Source organism: Gastrolobium bilobum, unplaced genomic scaffold (assembly GCF_033153095.1).
Source record: "Gastrolobium bilobum isolate Gb01-03AN ecotype WA unplaced genomic scaffold, APGP_CSIRO_Gbil_v1 utg54127, whole genome shotgun sequence".
NCBI classification, from domain to species: domain Eukaryota; kingdom Viridiplantae; phylum Streptophyta; class Magnoliopsida; order Fabales; family Fabaceae; genus Gastrolobium; species Gastrolobium bilobum.
This window is the reverse complement of record NW_026897050.1, coordinates 124,444-141,049: the sequence shown is the minus strand read 5'-3', so window position 1 is coordinate 141,049 and position 16,606 is coordinate 124,444. Positions and strand designations below refer to the sequence as shown.

Genomic DNA, 16,606 nt, shown 5'->3' with positions numbered 1-16,606 from the left:
CTATGCCTGAGACTTTTGTGTGGAGACATCGTTAGAGTCAGAGGTTGCAGGGTATCCAATTCCATGGCGATGATTAGGGAACAAAACGAACACAACACTAGTAACTGCCCCAATAGCTGCTGGCAGAACCTGCATCAGAGCCTTCTCAGAGGACTCAAATTCCGGGTAGAAACACTGTACTATGTTGGTATCAAGGAGCGCCAACACAGCGAACACACTCAACGAAGTCAAAGCATGCACGAAGTCCCCGAACCGGAGCTTATACGCCGACAAGTTAACCGTCTCAGACGACGAAGAAGGCCACAGTCCCTTGGTGGTTACGACGCCGTAGTGCTTCTTGCCGTCGCTGCCGGTGTAACTGTCGGTGAAGGAAGCAAAGACACAGTTCAATCCACATACCACAAGCAGAATGCCACTTAGATACTTGTTCATGGTGTTGCAGTGACCATTGTTGGAGAGAACAGGGCTTAGGAACTGAAACAGGAAGACAGTACCTGTTGGAAGGAGCTTGATGAGGTTTCCAGCTCCTGAGAGTGCCTTGCTTGTTATGCTTGTATCGCTTGTTGTTGAGGTTGAGGCTAAGGTTTTTTCACTCATTTTTGTGCTCTTTCTTTTCTATTTTCCTAAACCCTGAAGTGCACTCTCACACACACTGTGTTAATTTGCTGTGCTTTCTTCTTTTTTTGTGAGTTTGTTTGGATGATGGTTGTGTGATTTTATAGAAGCATGAGGGAGGGAGTTAGTTGCTTCCACGCAAAATGGAATGGGTAGGTTTAAGGGTTTGTGATGTTGTCTTGCTTCTACTTTTGGAATGAGTTGGCTTTAATTCTAATTCAAAATGCTATTTTTTTTTGGCGTGCTAAATTATGCTATGTGCCAGACAATTTAAAATGAATGGTTACTCAACAAAATAGGAAACAAAGAGTTGGACAAGAAAACAAAAACAGATAATCATTGGTTAGGTTGGAACCATCACATGACGTTGTTTCTTCAATAAAAATCAATTTATTAAATCCTGAGTCTATAGTTATGGTATCTTTGGCTTCAAAAAACAATGTTACTCGTTTATATATGTATTATCCTTTCACTGGTGGGCGGTATGGTTCATATGAAGCGTGAAGCAAATACTCGTTTACAAAGTAAACGAACATTTTACGATGTGCATAAACAACTTCAAATACACGATTTTTTTTTTTTTTGGTTCTTTTTTTATATCAAATACAACTTGTGATTTTTTTTTTTTTTGGTAATCAAATACAACTTGTGATTTATTTTATAACTTATCTTTCTTTTTTATTTTATTTCTCGGTTCATCGGAAATAGAATAGGGGACGACTCTACCAGATTATTTCCTGGGTTCAGTGTGTGTCATTTTAAAAGATATAAATTGTGTCCTTTTAGTTTTTTACTACTTCTGGTAGTACATAGTTATAACATGAAAAAATGTTCTCTTTTTTTCACTTTTCACGTCAGCTAATGTGATTGAGGAGAGAGAAAAAGAAGTAATTTTTCGTGTTATAACTATGTATTACCGGGAGTACCTAGAGTAAAAAACTAAAAGGACACAACTTACATCCTTTAAAAGCACAAAAATTTTCCCCTTATTTTATTCTTCTTCATTCTCAGTATAAGACCTTATTTTTATCACTTATCTAAATTACTTATCTCTCTTATTTTTCGGGCTTTATTTAAAGACCTAAATAATTGAATTCAATTTGATAATTTAAATACCAACAACCATAAAGGACTAATTCAATTTCATAATTTAAATTTGGATTATATAACTATCATGTCACATGAACAGAAAAATATTATCCTGCAAACACAAGCATAAAAGATAGAGAAAGTGGAAGCAAGAAAGAGAAAAAAAAAACCAATGGACTCCATTTAACTATATGTCTCCAAGAAATTTTAACGCATGTGACATAATAGTTATATAACCCAAAATACCTTTTAAATATTAACCATCCAGGATAAATTTCGGCTTTATTTAAAGACCTAAATAGAGGAATTCACTTTGATTATTTAAATACCAACCATTATTTCAAGACCTTAAAATTCGAATTCAAATTGATAATTTAAATACCAACCATCCAGGACAACTTTTGGCTTTTTTTAATGACCTAAATCGTCAAATTCATCTTGATAATTTAAATACCAACCATGCAGGACAATTCGGCTTTATATGACCTACATAGTCAAATTCATTTTGATAATTTAAATACCAACCATCCAGGACAATTTTCGGTTTTATTTCAAGACCTAAATAGTCGAATTTAATTTGATAATTTAAATACAATCCAAGACAATTTCCGGGCTTTAAAGATCTAAATAGTCGAATTCAATCTGATAATTTAAATACCAAATATTGACAATAATTTAAAAACTTTAGTAGTCGAATCAATTTGATAATTTAAATACAAATGATTGACAATTATTTATATTAACTCTTTTTAAGTAATAAAAACAAAGTTTCGTAACTAAATGAACCCCCGAGAGAACCGTATATGAGAATTTCATCTCGTACGGCTCAAACAAAAATACCCAAATATTGGTTTTAACGTAAATGGATATGTGTAATAGAAAGTTTGAAACTTTTGAAGTGAATCCTATAATTCCAACGTTCTCTGTGGTTATAATGCCAAAATATCAAGCGAAAATTACGTATTGAGTTTGAATTCTTGTATCCATAATTCAAAAAGTTTTTGTGATTCTTTCCAAATAAATGAAATAAAAGATACGGTAGAGTTATAAAAGTTATTATATGAGGGCTCGAACAATTCCGTCTACCAAAACAATCGGAAATGTTTCAAAAAAGGTAGGCATACGACGTACAAAAAGTTCACGCCCCTCTTTATCTCGAAAAATAGGATGTCCTAACCAACCCACGGCTATTCCATCTCCATTGTCCATTGAGATCTTTTTTCTGAATATCAAGTATATATGTTGGTACTGGATAAAAAAAAAGGCAACTCCAACAATTTCTTTGTCCCCAACGCCGCTCAATTTCCCGGAATTAGTCACTTCGATGGTAGCTCAGTTAATGAATGAAAGTTGAGCATGTAGAGGTGAGAGTATCTATTCGATCCTTCATAATATTAATTTTAAGAGGATTTAAAATCTTAATTCTGTATCCGATCTGAACAGAATTATTTCATATAAAAAATATCTTGTGATTTATTAAAAAAAAAGTTTATCCTATTAGTTATCCCTTTAATTATTACCAAGTACGCTTCAGTACGAGCCGTGTAGGATAACCCAAATTGACGATGCTATTTTTATTTTCCTGTGCTGACCGGCTGATCCGATATAAATAGGTACGTGTCTTTAAATTTCATTAATTTAATCATTAGATTGCATTAAATACATTTATCCTGGACAAAATATATCAGTGTTATAAAAACTGGATCGGACCAGCCGGTTCAAACTGGAAACCGGTAAACTGGCCGTGTGACTGGTCCAGGAAACTTAATGAACTGGACATGTCAACAAATCGGGTTGAACCGGCCGAGTATTGAAAGATCGGTGACTCGCCGGTTAAAAAAAATCTCGTCGGAGATGAAGAAGAAGAAAGATTATAGATCTTGACAAAGATGAAAAAAAATCTTTATGGTATTTTATCATTTCCTTTCAAGATCTTGACATCCACTAGCATAGCCTTCTTAACCATGGTATTTTATCTCTCTCTAAGACTTTTTCTTCGTGTTTCATTGTTGCTCTTTTTTCTATTCATGGTAACCACCACCCTCATAGATGAAGAAGAAATATTATAGATTGAAACAATAGTACTAAAAAAATGAGGTTAGCAGACATATGAGAAATGCTGGATTTTGTTTGCAGAAATGAGAAACATCTGGGTTTGGTTTTAGGAATTTAAATTTCTCGCCAGCACTTGCAAGTGCTGCAAGGTGTTTAATTTGTAATTTCTACATAAAAAGGAAACTACTAAAAACAATCCAGAAAATGATTTCCAACAGACAGACAGGATATGCCATGCATAATAATTCAGATTAGACTCACCCAAGTCTTCATCCCAAATACGATAATGAAAGAAGAAGGGTTTCAAGTGGTTCTTGGAATTTGCTTTTTGTTTTCGAAAAGTACACATTAAGGATAAGAATTACTCCAAACCAACTACCCATTCTCCAAAACAAGTTGAAGGGCTTTCTCGTTTTTGGAAAAGTAATTTATTAATGGAAAAAATATCTATCGTTTAAAGGATATAATCATAAATTATTTTATATCTTAACCATTGATTTCTGTCCATTAACGATTATAATTTATTGAGTCAAACTTAATGGGCCAAACTTATTATTAACTAATTAATAATTTTTATTCAATAAATTATAATCGTTGATTGACGAAAATCAACGATTGAGATCTAAAATGACATATGGTTATATCCTTTAAAAGGACATACATTATTCCCTTAATTAATAAAATGCATGTGTTGCATTGGAAATTTAAAAGTTTCTTACTTCGAAACAAAATAGAAATTGAAAAGTTTTTTTCTTTTAAAAAATTATTAATTTCAGAATTGTATTTATATTTTTATATTTTCTTAATCTACTATTTTTTTCTTCTATCAATATATTTGTTTCAACTTCATTTTCATTAATTATTTTACTCACAATAACAAGTTTTCTTAATATTCATATTATTAATAAAGAAGATTTTTTATATTTCAAAATTAAGTTATTAGGTTATATTATTTTTTAATTTGAATATATATATATATATGTGTGTGTGTGTATGTTTGTGTGTCCGGTTTAAGCGATTGAACCAATGGCCCACTAGTTGAATCAATAACACAGTGTCCCGATCGGGTCGATCAATACGGTCCGGATTTTATAACAATGAAATATATAGTTCAAGTGAGCCGACGTACGACAAATTCACGATTTTCGCTATGCGGTTTGTATCTTCGGTACGTACACTTCGCTCAAAAATTGATCTGAATACGGGAGTCCTGTATGCATCGTTAGTCCTCGCCTGCCAGAATCATAATGATCGTTGGATCTCAATGTTGGAGATAAAATGGTTCTTTACATTATATTAGAGATAATGTGATTAAGTGATTATGAGTTCGATATTACACAATTTTTTAGCACAGGTAAATTTAGTTTGATGAATCATTCACCCTTTATGTTCAATTGTCTCTCTGATAAGAAAACTCGTTATGCGTTGAAGAAATATAAATCCATTATTACACCATTACTATAATCTCATCCAACAATTAAACTTTTTGGGTTAAAATAATTTTTTACTCTTGAGTGCCCACCGATAACAAAGAGGAACTGTCCCAGAAGGCAGACAACCTATTAGTCGAGGAAAAAATCCTTGCTATGATGGGCTCATTTATCCCCTTAATATATATAGAATAAACACTCTTTTTAGTCCCTGTCAATATTTACGAAGTCTTTTTTAGTCCCTGACAATAAAAAAGGACCAAATTGGTCCCTGAAGTTACAAAAAAAAGGCCATGTTAGTCCTTATGTCAACTTCCAAATATGTAGAGTGGCCCTTCTTGGTTTCAGGGACCAATTTGGTTACTTTTTTATTGCCAGGGACTGAAAAGGACTTCATAGATATTGTCAAGGACTAAAAAGGGTGTTTACTCATATATATATATATATATATATATATCTCTATGTCCAAAGCTTCAGGGTCCAAGGTTCCATCGTACGTCAGCACTTAACCTCAATTATTTATATCTCTAATCTTTCGGTCAACCTAAATGTTCATTTTCTCTTGTAAACATTAAACAAAGTGCGATGTCTATTTTGTATGGTGAACACTAAATATTTTGAAAAATCAAATGGAAAATTATGGAAGTTTGAATCTTGAAATAGTTGAAAATGAAGAAAAAAAAGTAATTTAAAATCATTATAAATAAAGAAAAAAAATTGAATTATATAATGTGATCGAAAGATATTTTTATGATATTCTCATTTCATACTAACAAAAACCCATGATAAAATAAAAATTCTGTTACACAAAACTCCCCACCTTGTGACGGTAGGACAAAGAATCAATTGTGTATGAGATTTATCTTTATATTTTTGTAAAGAGATTATATCTTATACTCTAGCCAGTGTTCTGGTCAACCATATAGCTGTTTCAAGACTCACTCTTACCCACCACAAAATAAATGATAAAAAAATTAAATGATTTAAGAGTAATGTAACATTTAATTTATCTTTTATATAAGTGAAAAAGACTATATTTTGCATAAAATATATAACTTAGAAGTTGTCATTTACAAGAAAGTTGACAAATCAAGCACAACGAAAATAGAGGAAGTTCCCAACAAAAAGTGAGCACAATTGACGAAGGGTTTGACTCATACTTCATAAGGACATGGGTTCAAATCCCACGGGGTCAATACGAGGACTTTATTGGTAGATAATACGTAATATCTTTCGTAAACCCTTAAAGAGATTGAAGAGTTTTTCCTGAACCTAGTAGAATACTGCTCTTTAACCCACTTTAGTGTACTAAAAATATATATATATAGCAAGTTGGCGTATCAAACATCACGGTGGTTATGCCTGAGACTTTTGTGAGGAAGGATCGTTAGGCTCAGAGGTTGCAGGGTATCCAATTCCATGGCGATTATTAGGGTACAAAACGAACACAGCACTAGTAACTGCCCCAATAGCTGCTGGCAGAACCTGCATCAGAACCTTCTCAGATGACTCAAATTCCGGGTAGAAACACTGTACTATCTTGGTGTCAAGGAGCGCCAAAACAGCGAACACAATAAACGCAGTCAAAGCATGCACGAAGTCCCCGAACCGGAGCTTATACGCCGACAAGTTAACCGACTCGGACGCCGGAGATGGCCACAGTCCCTTGGTGGTTACGATGCCGTAGTGCTTCTTTTGGTCGCTGCCGGTGTAACTGTCGGTGAAGGAAGCAAAGACGCAGATGAATCCACATACCACAAGCAGAATGCCAGTTAGATACTTGTTTATGGTGTGGCAGTGACCATTGTTGGAGAGAACAGGGCTTAGGTACTGAAACAGGAAGACAGTACCTGTTGGAAGGAGCTTGATAAGGTTTCCAGCTCCTGCGAATGCCTTGCTTGTCATGCTTGTATCACCTGTTTGTTGGGTGCTTGAGGTTGAGGATAATAAGGTTTTTCCACTCATTTTTGTGCTCTTTCTTTTTTCTGTTTTCCTAAACCCTGAATTAAGTGCACTCTCACACACTATGTGTGAATTAGATTTGCTTTCTTCTTTTTGTGGGTTTGTTTGGATGATGGTTGTGTGATTTTATACATGCGAGATGGAGGAGGAGGTTGGTTGCTTCCACGCAAAAATGGAATGGGTGGATTTAAGGGTTTGTGATGTTGTCTTGCTTTTACTTCTGGAAAGATCAAGTTGGCTTCAATTCTAATTCAAAAATGCCGTTTTTTTTTTTTGGCGTGCTAAATTAATCATGCTATGTGCCATGCAATTTAAAAATGAATGAATACTCAACAAAATAGGAAACAAAGAGTTGAACATGAAAACAAAAACAGATAATCATTGGTTAGGTAGGAACCATCACATGACGTTATTTCTTTGATAACAATAAAATTATTAAATTCTGAGTCTATAGTTCTGGTATCTTTGGCTTAAAAAAAATATTACTCGTTACTGGTGGGGGGTATGCTTCATATGAAGCGTGAACCATAACCCAACTCTTAACATATATTATAATATTTATTTTTTTGTTACCGTGGGGGGATTATGTTCAGGACAATTTTTGGGCTTTATTTAAAGACCTAAATAATCGAATTCAATTTTATAATTTAAATACCAACCATCAATAATGACAATTTTGGAGCTTCGTTTATAGACCTAAATAGTTGAATTCAAATTGATAATTTAAATAGAAACCATGCAGGACAATTTTCGGCTTTAATATTTAATGACCGAAATAGTCAAATTCATTTTGATAATTTTAATACCAACCATCCAGGACAATTTTCGGCTTTATTTGAAGACCTAAATAGTCGAATTTAATTTGATAATTTAAATACCACTGATCCAAGACAATTTCCAGACTTTATTAAAAGATCTAAATAGTCGAATTCAATCTGATAATCTAAATACCAATAATTGACAATTATTTATATTAACTGTGTGTCTGTGTGTGTGGTGGGGTGGGGGACAATTTTCAGGCGTTATTTAAAAACATTAGTAGTTGAATTCAATTGGATAATTTAAATACAGATGATTGACAATTACTTATATTAACTCTTTTTAAGTAACAAAAACAAAGGTTCGTACATGTTATCCTATTAGTTATCCCCTTATTACCGAGAATGCTTCAGTACAAGCCGTGTAGGATAACCCAAATTGATGATGCTATTTTCCCATGCTGACCCGATATAAATACGTGTGTGTCTTTGAATTTCATTAATTTAATCATTAGGTTTGATTAAATATATTTATCCTGGACAAAATATATAGTTGACGTACTGCAAATTCACGTTTTTCGCCATGAGGTTTGTATCTTGCTTTAGGTACACTTAAATTGATTTGAACATCGGAATATAATCTTTGTAAGTATGCACCACTCTTTGCCCGCCAGAATCATAACGATCGTTGCCGCTAAAGTACCCGCTTAACTGAGAATGAAATCAAGTTATTAAGTAAAATTACAAAAAAAATCACTTATCAATAAAAGTGAAAGGGTGTAATTTTAATTTTTTTTATATCAAGATTTTTACTTGTAGATTGATTTTATTAAATATTCATTTATTTGACATTTCCTTTCAGACTGATTTCAACTCTTACGGGCTGCTTGAGAAGTCTAATTTATTTCCATATATCTTGTTCTTTTCAAGACTATCTTATAATGATAATCTTGAAAATTTCACAATCAGTCAGCAAATCAGAGTTTTGGTTTCTAGAAGATGTTATTTAATTTACGTCCAGATAAGGATTACGTGTTCAACTATCAGTTATGAAGCCTAAATTATAATTCCTTTTTTGGTCCTCAGCAAATTTTACGATGTCCATTTTAGTCCCTAGCAAATAAAAAGGCCAATCGTGGTCTCTAACAAATACAAAATGAACCTATTTTAGTCCTTTTGAGGACTAATATGGGTCTTTTTTGAAATTGTGAGGACCACGATTTCAACTAAATTGGTCCATTTTGAATTTCTTAGGGACCACAATGAGCCTTTTTATTTGCTAGGGACTAAATCGGGCATCATAAAATTTGCGGAGGACCAAAAAAATTATTTACTCTTCAAATTATATGAAATAATTAGTATACGCAACAGAAAAGTTAAACAAGAAGTATAGATAAGTAACTTCATTCATTCCTTGTATAAGGAGTTTTTGTTATTTTGGGTAAATTAAGTCATGTTTCAGCTTAATTGAATCAGAGCTTAGATCATTCACTAATTCCTTGACGGTACATGTAGCTTTTAGACAAACCAAGTAAGGTAGTCATATATGAATGCAAGCAACGATACATCATTCGAAATCTGTTGCCTCAAAAGTATCTCTCTTTCGTAGCCCAGATATCTATGCTTTCGGTGATTGAAGTTCTTTACTCCTTTTATGGTTTAAAGCCATTAAGTCAATTGAGATTTGTGGGAACCATGTAATACGGACTAGGGACTCATTAACTATAGTACGTTGTTAAAGTCTCTCATTGATCAAAATTGTATCGATTTATTTATTTTATGATTAAAATTCATTGTAGAGTCACCTATTATTGTCCGTTTTGTCAATGAGTTAGATTTTTTAAAAAATAATAATAGTGAGGTACGAAAGTAAGAATAAATATATTAGTCAGGAATAATAATTTTATTCTACAATTTTTTTATTATTAGTCAGCAAGGCAATTTATACCCGCATCCCATCCTCGGAAATTTTATTAGTGAAAAATTATAGTAAACTATAGTTTATCTAATGTAATTTAGTTTGATCACAGTAAAAGTAATTTAGTTTGATAATATTTTCTTCATGTTCGGTATGGAACAATGATAGTCTAGATATGGAGCTAATGGTCCATGCAAGGAGCAAGGGTACAAATGACAAAGAGTAACCCAATATTTCGATGGTACCAATTAGAAGTGTGTGCGTGAACACACTATACTAGCCTTGAGAAGGTGCTAAAATCTGATTGTTGTGAATGTAGCGCGCTGTACTCACTATTAATAATCAATTTAACCTAAAATTTTAAGGTATTGGATTAAGGTCTTTTTAACGGTTTATATTATTTTCCAACATACCTTCTCACGTAACAGCCCTTTGGTCCTGAAACATGGATATTGCATAGACCCAATTTTTTTTTTTTTTTTTTTGGTTTTACCTTATGCTTATTTGGGCGGTGAAGATCAAACTCGTGATCTTATGGCCACTGAAGTTCTGATACCATGTAAAGAATCAGTTTAACCTAAAACCTTAAGGTGTTGGGTGAAAAAAAAATTAATGCTTTTTGGCCCCTTTTAACGCCCGGTTGCGACCCAACTAAGGTCCATTACGGGATTTTAACCCAAAGCTAGGGTTCCTACACATATTTAATCTAATTTCAGAGGAAACTCATAACTTTTGGAGGACATAGCTCATGATGGCTACGACTTAGGAGAGGGAAATGACCAAGTTTTCTATGTTTTTCTTTAGTTTTCTATCATCTATTATTCTTGTTTCTATGAAAGGTTCTTTATGTCATTATGGAAAGATGGAACCAATGGGTTCCTAACACTATTTTTTTTTTTTTGGTAAATCCTAACACTGTTTTATTCTTTCTTGTAATCAATATTCATGTTTCAATATTATGCAATTAATTTGTTTCCCCACGACTATTTTTGTTTATGAATTGATCACTCATAGATGAACATATGAATATTGCATGACAATAGGAATATTTCATTCTTGATTCCGATTGATTAATTGTTAGGATTTGTATAACCTAGGCATATACTTAATAATTCTATGACTTTATGATTCTTATTCTTAATGCTTGCTCTAGAAAAAACTACTAAGGGGATTATGGTTTTGAATAAAGTAAAGGATTAAATCACCAAGGAATTGAGGGGTTTAGATAATCAAGAAAGAATCGTCAATAACGTGTGCATGAAAGGGTAGAGCTGTTAGAAAAATAGTGGGGAAATCGAAATCCTAGCTACGTTTGGCTTTAATTAATTTCAACCGTTTTTGATTGTGTTCTTGCATTCTTGATTATTGTTCTTAGTTCTTAATATTGAAAATTAAAAATTAAAAATATTATTTTTTAAATTCTTTTTTACAATTTAAATCATATTCTCAAGAAAAACCCCTTTATCAATCGATCCAACTTTGGTCGCATAGATAAGTTAGTGTTTGATACATCAATCCTCGTGGGAATGACAACCCCACTTTTTTCACTATATTACTTGTATGACGAGTTCACTTGCCGAAAGTCGCATCACTTTGCTAGAAAATCCAATGGGAAAAACTAGCAAAGGAAAAAGAATAGTTGACATACGCTACAAAAGCGCACAAATTGTCTCATTAAAAACCTTTGGCCAAGGAAAACTCTTTTGGAAAAAATTGGCAAAGGATAAAAGAGTACAATAATAAACCTTTAGGACTCAATCCTTCAGGGTTTTTTAAATAAATATCTTCGGCAAGTAACCTTTTAGCTACAACGCCCATTAAATGCATCTCAACATACATCATAGTTGTCATATTGATCAAATAACGGAACGTAATAAAATCCATTATAAGAGAATAAGAAATATCATAATTAATATCAGCTTTCTGCGAAAACCCTTATTCTTTCTTAATTGCCTCCTTTCATTCATTTATGCCTGAATGCTCCTGGCATTCTTTGATAATTTTGGGTTCTGGAGCCATATTATCTATTGACACGACAAGAGCTACTGAGGAGGCAAATGTGTCATCGACAACAAATATAATAAAGATTTCAAAACACTTACCGCTACTTCAAGAGCATGAGCATATAAGCGGTCAAATATCCAATAAGAACATTTTTGAACACTCACTACTACTGCGAGAACAGGAGGATATATGTTATCAAATACCGAATACCATTTCATCACTGTTACTTCAGGGGTAGGATGATATATGTTATCAAAAATCCAATAGCACTTCAAGTATATAAATAAAAATCAAAAAAGGAGAATTGTTAGAAGAAGAATGAATGAATGAAAATTGATAAAAGAATAAACAAATGAATATATCCACTAAATACTTACCTCGTACACGAAAAATTACTTTTGCGAAAACCTTTTAATCTTAGTTGGTAGAGGTTATCGTGTTAATGATGTGTTATGAAACAAAAGGTAACCAGAATATAGTAGAGGCAAGAGAAGAGAGAGAGAGAGAGAGAGAGAGAGAGAGAGAGAGAAATTGGGACAAAAATGAAAGAAAGATAATTTTCATTGTCTTGTGTTAATCTCTGTCCAAGATTTGTACATGGACTCTATTCATAGACTCGAAATCACCCTAAGTTACAATGGAATAAATGACAATATTGAATCCTCCTAATTGCATATTACTAACTTATAGAGTTACAAGAGCTAATACATTATTTCTTTGGGGTTATGGACATTCATATAGTTATATTATTTATAACATTCTCCCTTACATATTCATTAAAATAATGTATCTTGTTAAAACCTTACTAGAAAAAATCCTTATAGAAGTCATAGTGAAGGAAATAGAGTATACATTTCTAATAATATATATTGCAAGCTACCTCAATAAAAACCTTATCAGAAAAATCCAATGGGACAAAATCTTGGTGAAGGAAAAAAGAGAGCAACACATATTTTACTCCATCTGATTATAACATCATTTAATGTCTCCGCTGCAAATCTCAGTTTAATATATCAGTTTCTCAAAACTTGAATTAAGCGATGTCTACCAAATTATCTCTTAAAAAAATTAAATTTGTTGAACGCCATGAAATAGTTGTAATTTCACTTGTGATTGAAATTTTGTTTGGGATCTACCTTTGTATGATTCAAGTAAATATCCTGCATTATTCTAGTATTTTCATATCAGAGAAAATTAAATCTTGCTAACAAACTTACAAATAAAAAAGATAAAATGTAAGAATAATGGATAGAATATATAAGGTTCAAAAGTCTAACTCCCCCTTAGATGTTCACCATTTAATCTTAGTTGGTAGAGGTTATCATGCTGCTGATAATGTGTTATAAAATAAAGATTGAGAGATGAGATAGATAGATATTACAAGATAAGTAGGAGAAATAAGAGAGAAGACAAAGAGAAAAATTTCTTAATCTCATTTATCAACGTCATTCCTATAAGAGTCGTGTCCTTATATAGAACTCAATACATAATGAAAGATTAAGTACACTTAAATACACCATAAGTGTGATGGTTAAAAATACATTAAAAGTCATAAGAAAGTGAATATTCATCTACTTAAATATTTTACAACATTTATGCTATTATTTAATTTTAGTAAACTAGTTAGGTTGGTTATAATTGTATTTTTTGCAAAATAAACATTTTCATCAATGTTGGTCCACCTTGTTGCTGATCAGAACCGGAACAAATAACCCAGTAAGTATTGATCACAATGATAAAAGGTAACTGTTTAAGACGGAGAAATTCAATCCTCACCCGAATCGAAATTACAAAAACAAAATATGTAAGGTCGGTTAAGCGTAAAAATTGCAAAAGCGTACGAATGGGCCACTCAGGGCTGGGCTGAAGAAATCTTGCAGGCTAGAATATGAAGCTGGGACAAACAGAAAAAATTGATCACCCTATTTCCCAAGAGTGGGAGTGACATTTACACAACTTCATTTAGTTTCTCAGAGGTCTTGCAATTTCAAGAGCTTTAAATAGTATCTCAAGATTACATTTTTTTTTCTTTTTGTACTTCATGAATGCAGCATATATATTTTGCTTCAATTCAACAACCCATGCTGAATTTTAAAAACTATACAAATCTAGGAATAGCTCCTGGATAAACCAATGTCAGCTTCCACTTTCCATAATATTTGTACACGCTCCTTGTCAAGGAGTTATTAAGAATTTAAGATAGCTATTGCAATCTACCTGAGCAACAGGAAGAAGAACCAAGAACAATGAAATGGGTAAAGAACTCTCTGAGCAGCAGAAAGTACAATACGTGTATTCAAGTAACCGATTGTTTATTACATCAATGAATGAATCAGAATAATGTTCTCTTTGACATATATACAATGTTCCTACTTAACCCTTGACTAGGTGTCCTATTCTAACTTTTCCACTTCCAACCCATTACACCTGTCATCTAACTCACCAACCACTTACACGTGTCCTCAGCAATAGTAGTCTTTAAGCTTTGATGAAGGAACTCTTTCCCTGATTATTTTGGCCGGCTCAATGCTTTCTCTTCTATTATGTTCGTTGCTATTGTTGTCCCTTTGTGTAACATATTCCCCCTCTTCAACAATAACCTTGTCCTCAAGGTTGATAGCTGGATATGCACTGCGTAAGTATTGTTCGTGTTCCCATGATGCATCTTCAGGTGGAGACCATTGGATGAGAGACTCCTTGTGTTGCTGGCCACGAATGGTTTGTGTGCGTGAAGCAATCACCGCAATGGGTACCTGCACTGGTCGGTTATCAATGGATAACTTGGGTACATATAATGGTGTGGGAGAGGTAGGACCAAACCATGGCTTAAGTAATGAGACATGAAATGTGGGGTGAATTCTGCACCCTTCAGGAAGATCCAATTGATAAGCTACCGAGCTAATAACTTTGGCAACTCGGAAAGGACCAAAGAAACGCTTCCCTAGCTTGTGATTACACCTCTTCTCTACAAAAACTTGGCGGTAGGGTTGGAGCTTTACCCATACAAAGTCACCCACCTCAAACAACCGCTCTTGTCGATGCTTATCTGCCTGATTTTTCATTCTGCTTCGAGCACGAGTCAGGGAACGTTTCAAACCAACCAGTAAGGCATTCCTCTCTTGCAGCAAGGAATCCACTGCCTCTACTTTCACTAACCCCCTGGGATAATAAGGTAACATGACAGGTTTCTTACCGTAAAGAGCCTCAAACGGAGACATGCCAATGGCAGAGTGGACAGCAGTGTTATAGTGAAATTGTGCCCAACAGAGAAATTGGGACCATGTGTGAGGTTTCTCATGACAAAAAATTCGTAGATATTGTTCAACATATCGGTTAGTTACCTCCGTTTGTCCATCTGTTTGAGGATGGTAAGCCGTACTGGCCTTCAAAGTGGTGCCACTTTGCTTGAATAAACTCACCCAAAATTGGCTCAAAAAAATTCTATCACGGTCAGAAATTAAGGAGCGTGGAAAGCCATGATTGCGAACGATCATATCACAGAAAAGTTGTGCTACTTTGGCAGCTGTGAACGAAGTGGGTAATGCACCAAAATAAGCAAACTTACTCAATCTATCCACAGTGACTAAAATTGTAGTAAATCCATGAGACAGTGGTAGGCCCACAATGAAATCTAAAGTAAGATCTTCAAACACGCCTTCAGGAGTTGGTAATGGCTGGAGTAAACCGTTTGGAGCTGATGTTGAGGATTTAAATTGTTGGCACACTTGACAATTACGTATATAGTCCTTTACATCCTTGCGCATTGTATCCCAATAAAACGATGATGATACCCGTAATAAGGAACGGAGTACTCCAGCATGTCCCCCTAGTGTGGAATCATGAGCTTCTTGTAGAATTTCTGGTATGAGGCTTGATTTAGGACTCACCAAAAAACGTTGTCTATGGAACAACATGCCTTCTTTCACAGAAATCTGAGGTAACGAACAAGGATCCTGTAACAGTTTCTGATGTAAAGAAATCAGATATGCCTCCCTGCCATTTTCCTCTTTGATTCTAGTTAGCAAATCAAACGTTGGTTCACCGATTAACGTATAGACAGCAGCCAATTGCTCCTCCTCATAGCAACGAGAGAGCCCATCTGCAACCACATTGAGATAACCAGGTTTGTACTCAATATTAAAGGAATAACCTATCAACTTACACAAGTATTTTTGTTGCTCCATGGTCTGAATGGTTTGCCCCAGCAGTTCCTTAATGCTTTTATGGTCTGTACGAATTGTGAAATGAGCACCAAGTAAATACTGTCGCCACCTCTTAACAGCCTCACAAATGGCATACAACTCTCTTACATAAGTAGAGGTCGTAGCTAGTCTGGGACCCAATCGTTTGCTAAAGAACGAAACTGGTTGATTGAGTTGTAGCAGCACGGCACCAATCCCTGTATTGGATGCATCAGTCTCTAGGACAAATGGAATATTGAAGTTGGGTAATACCAGAACAGGAGTGCTGGCCATTGCCTTTTTTAAGTAATCGAAGGCTTGCTGAGCATCTTCACTCTAGCTAAAAGCCCCTTGCTTCAACAAATCCGTGAGAGGTGAAGCTATGATGGCATAATGCTTCACAAATCGTCTGTAATAACCCGTGAGACCTAGGAAACCTCGCAGTTGTTTAACTGACTTAGGTGGTGGCCAAGACATCATTGCCTCTATCTTTTTGGAATCAGCATGAACCCCTTTGTAAGACACCTTGTGGCCAAGGTAATCAATCTCATCCACCCCAAATGCACATTTGCTAATTTTCACAAAAAATTGATT

The 16,606-nt window shown here is 34.1% G+C and overlaps 2 protein-coding genes across 2 annotated transcripts; both read right to left on the bottom strand.

Annotated features, from left to right (window-relative positions):
• Window positions 1-597, bottom strand: LOC133303711 (protein DMP2-like). Its single transcript, XM_061503668.1, has one exon. It carries the CDS (start codon window positions 595-597, stop codon window positions 1-3), a length of 597 nt encoding a protein of 198 aa, XP_061359652.1.
• A 5,948-nt stretch (window positions 598-6,545) lies between these two features.
• On the bottom strand, window positions 6,546-7,154 carry LOC133303710 (protein DMP2-like). The gene has a single exon (XM_061503666.1). It carries the CDS (start codon window positions 7,152-7,154, stop codon window positions 6,546-6,548), a length of 609 nt encoding a protein of 202 aa, XP_061359650.1.
• Window positions 7,155-16,606: the final 9,452 nt, after the last annotated feature.

Excerpts from the sequence above, each read along its gene's own strand:
- LOC133303710 (XM_061503666.1), bottom strand. The coding sequence starts at position 7,154 with ATGAGTGGAAAAACCTTATTATCCTCAACCTCAAGCACCCAACAAACA.
- LOC133303711 (XM_061503668.1), bottom strand. The coding sequence starts at position 597 with ATGAGTGAAAAAACCTTAGCCTCAACCTCAACAACAAGCGATACAAGC.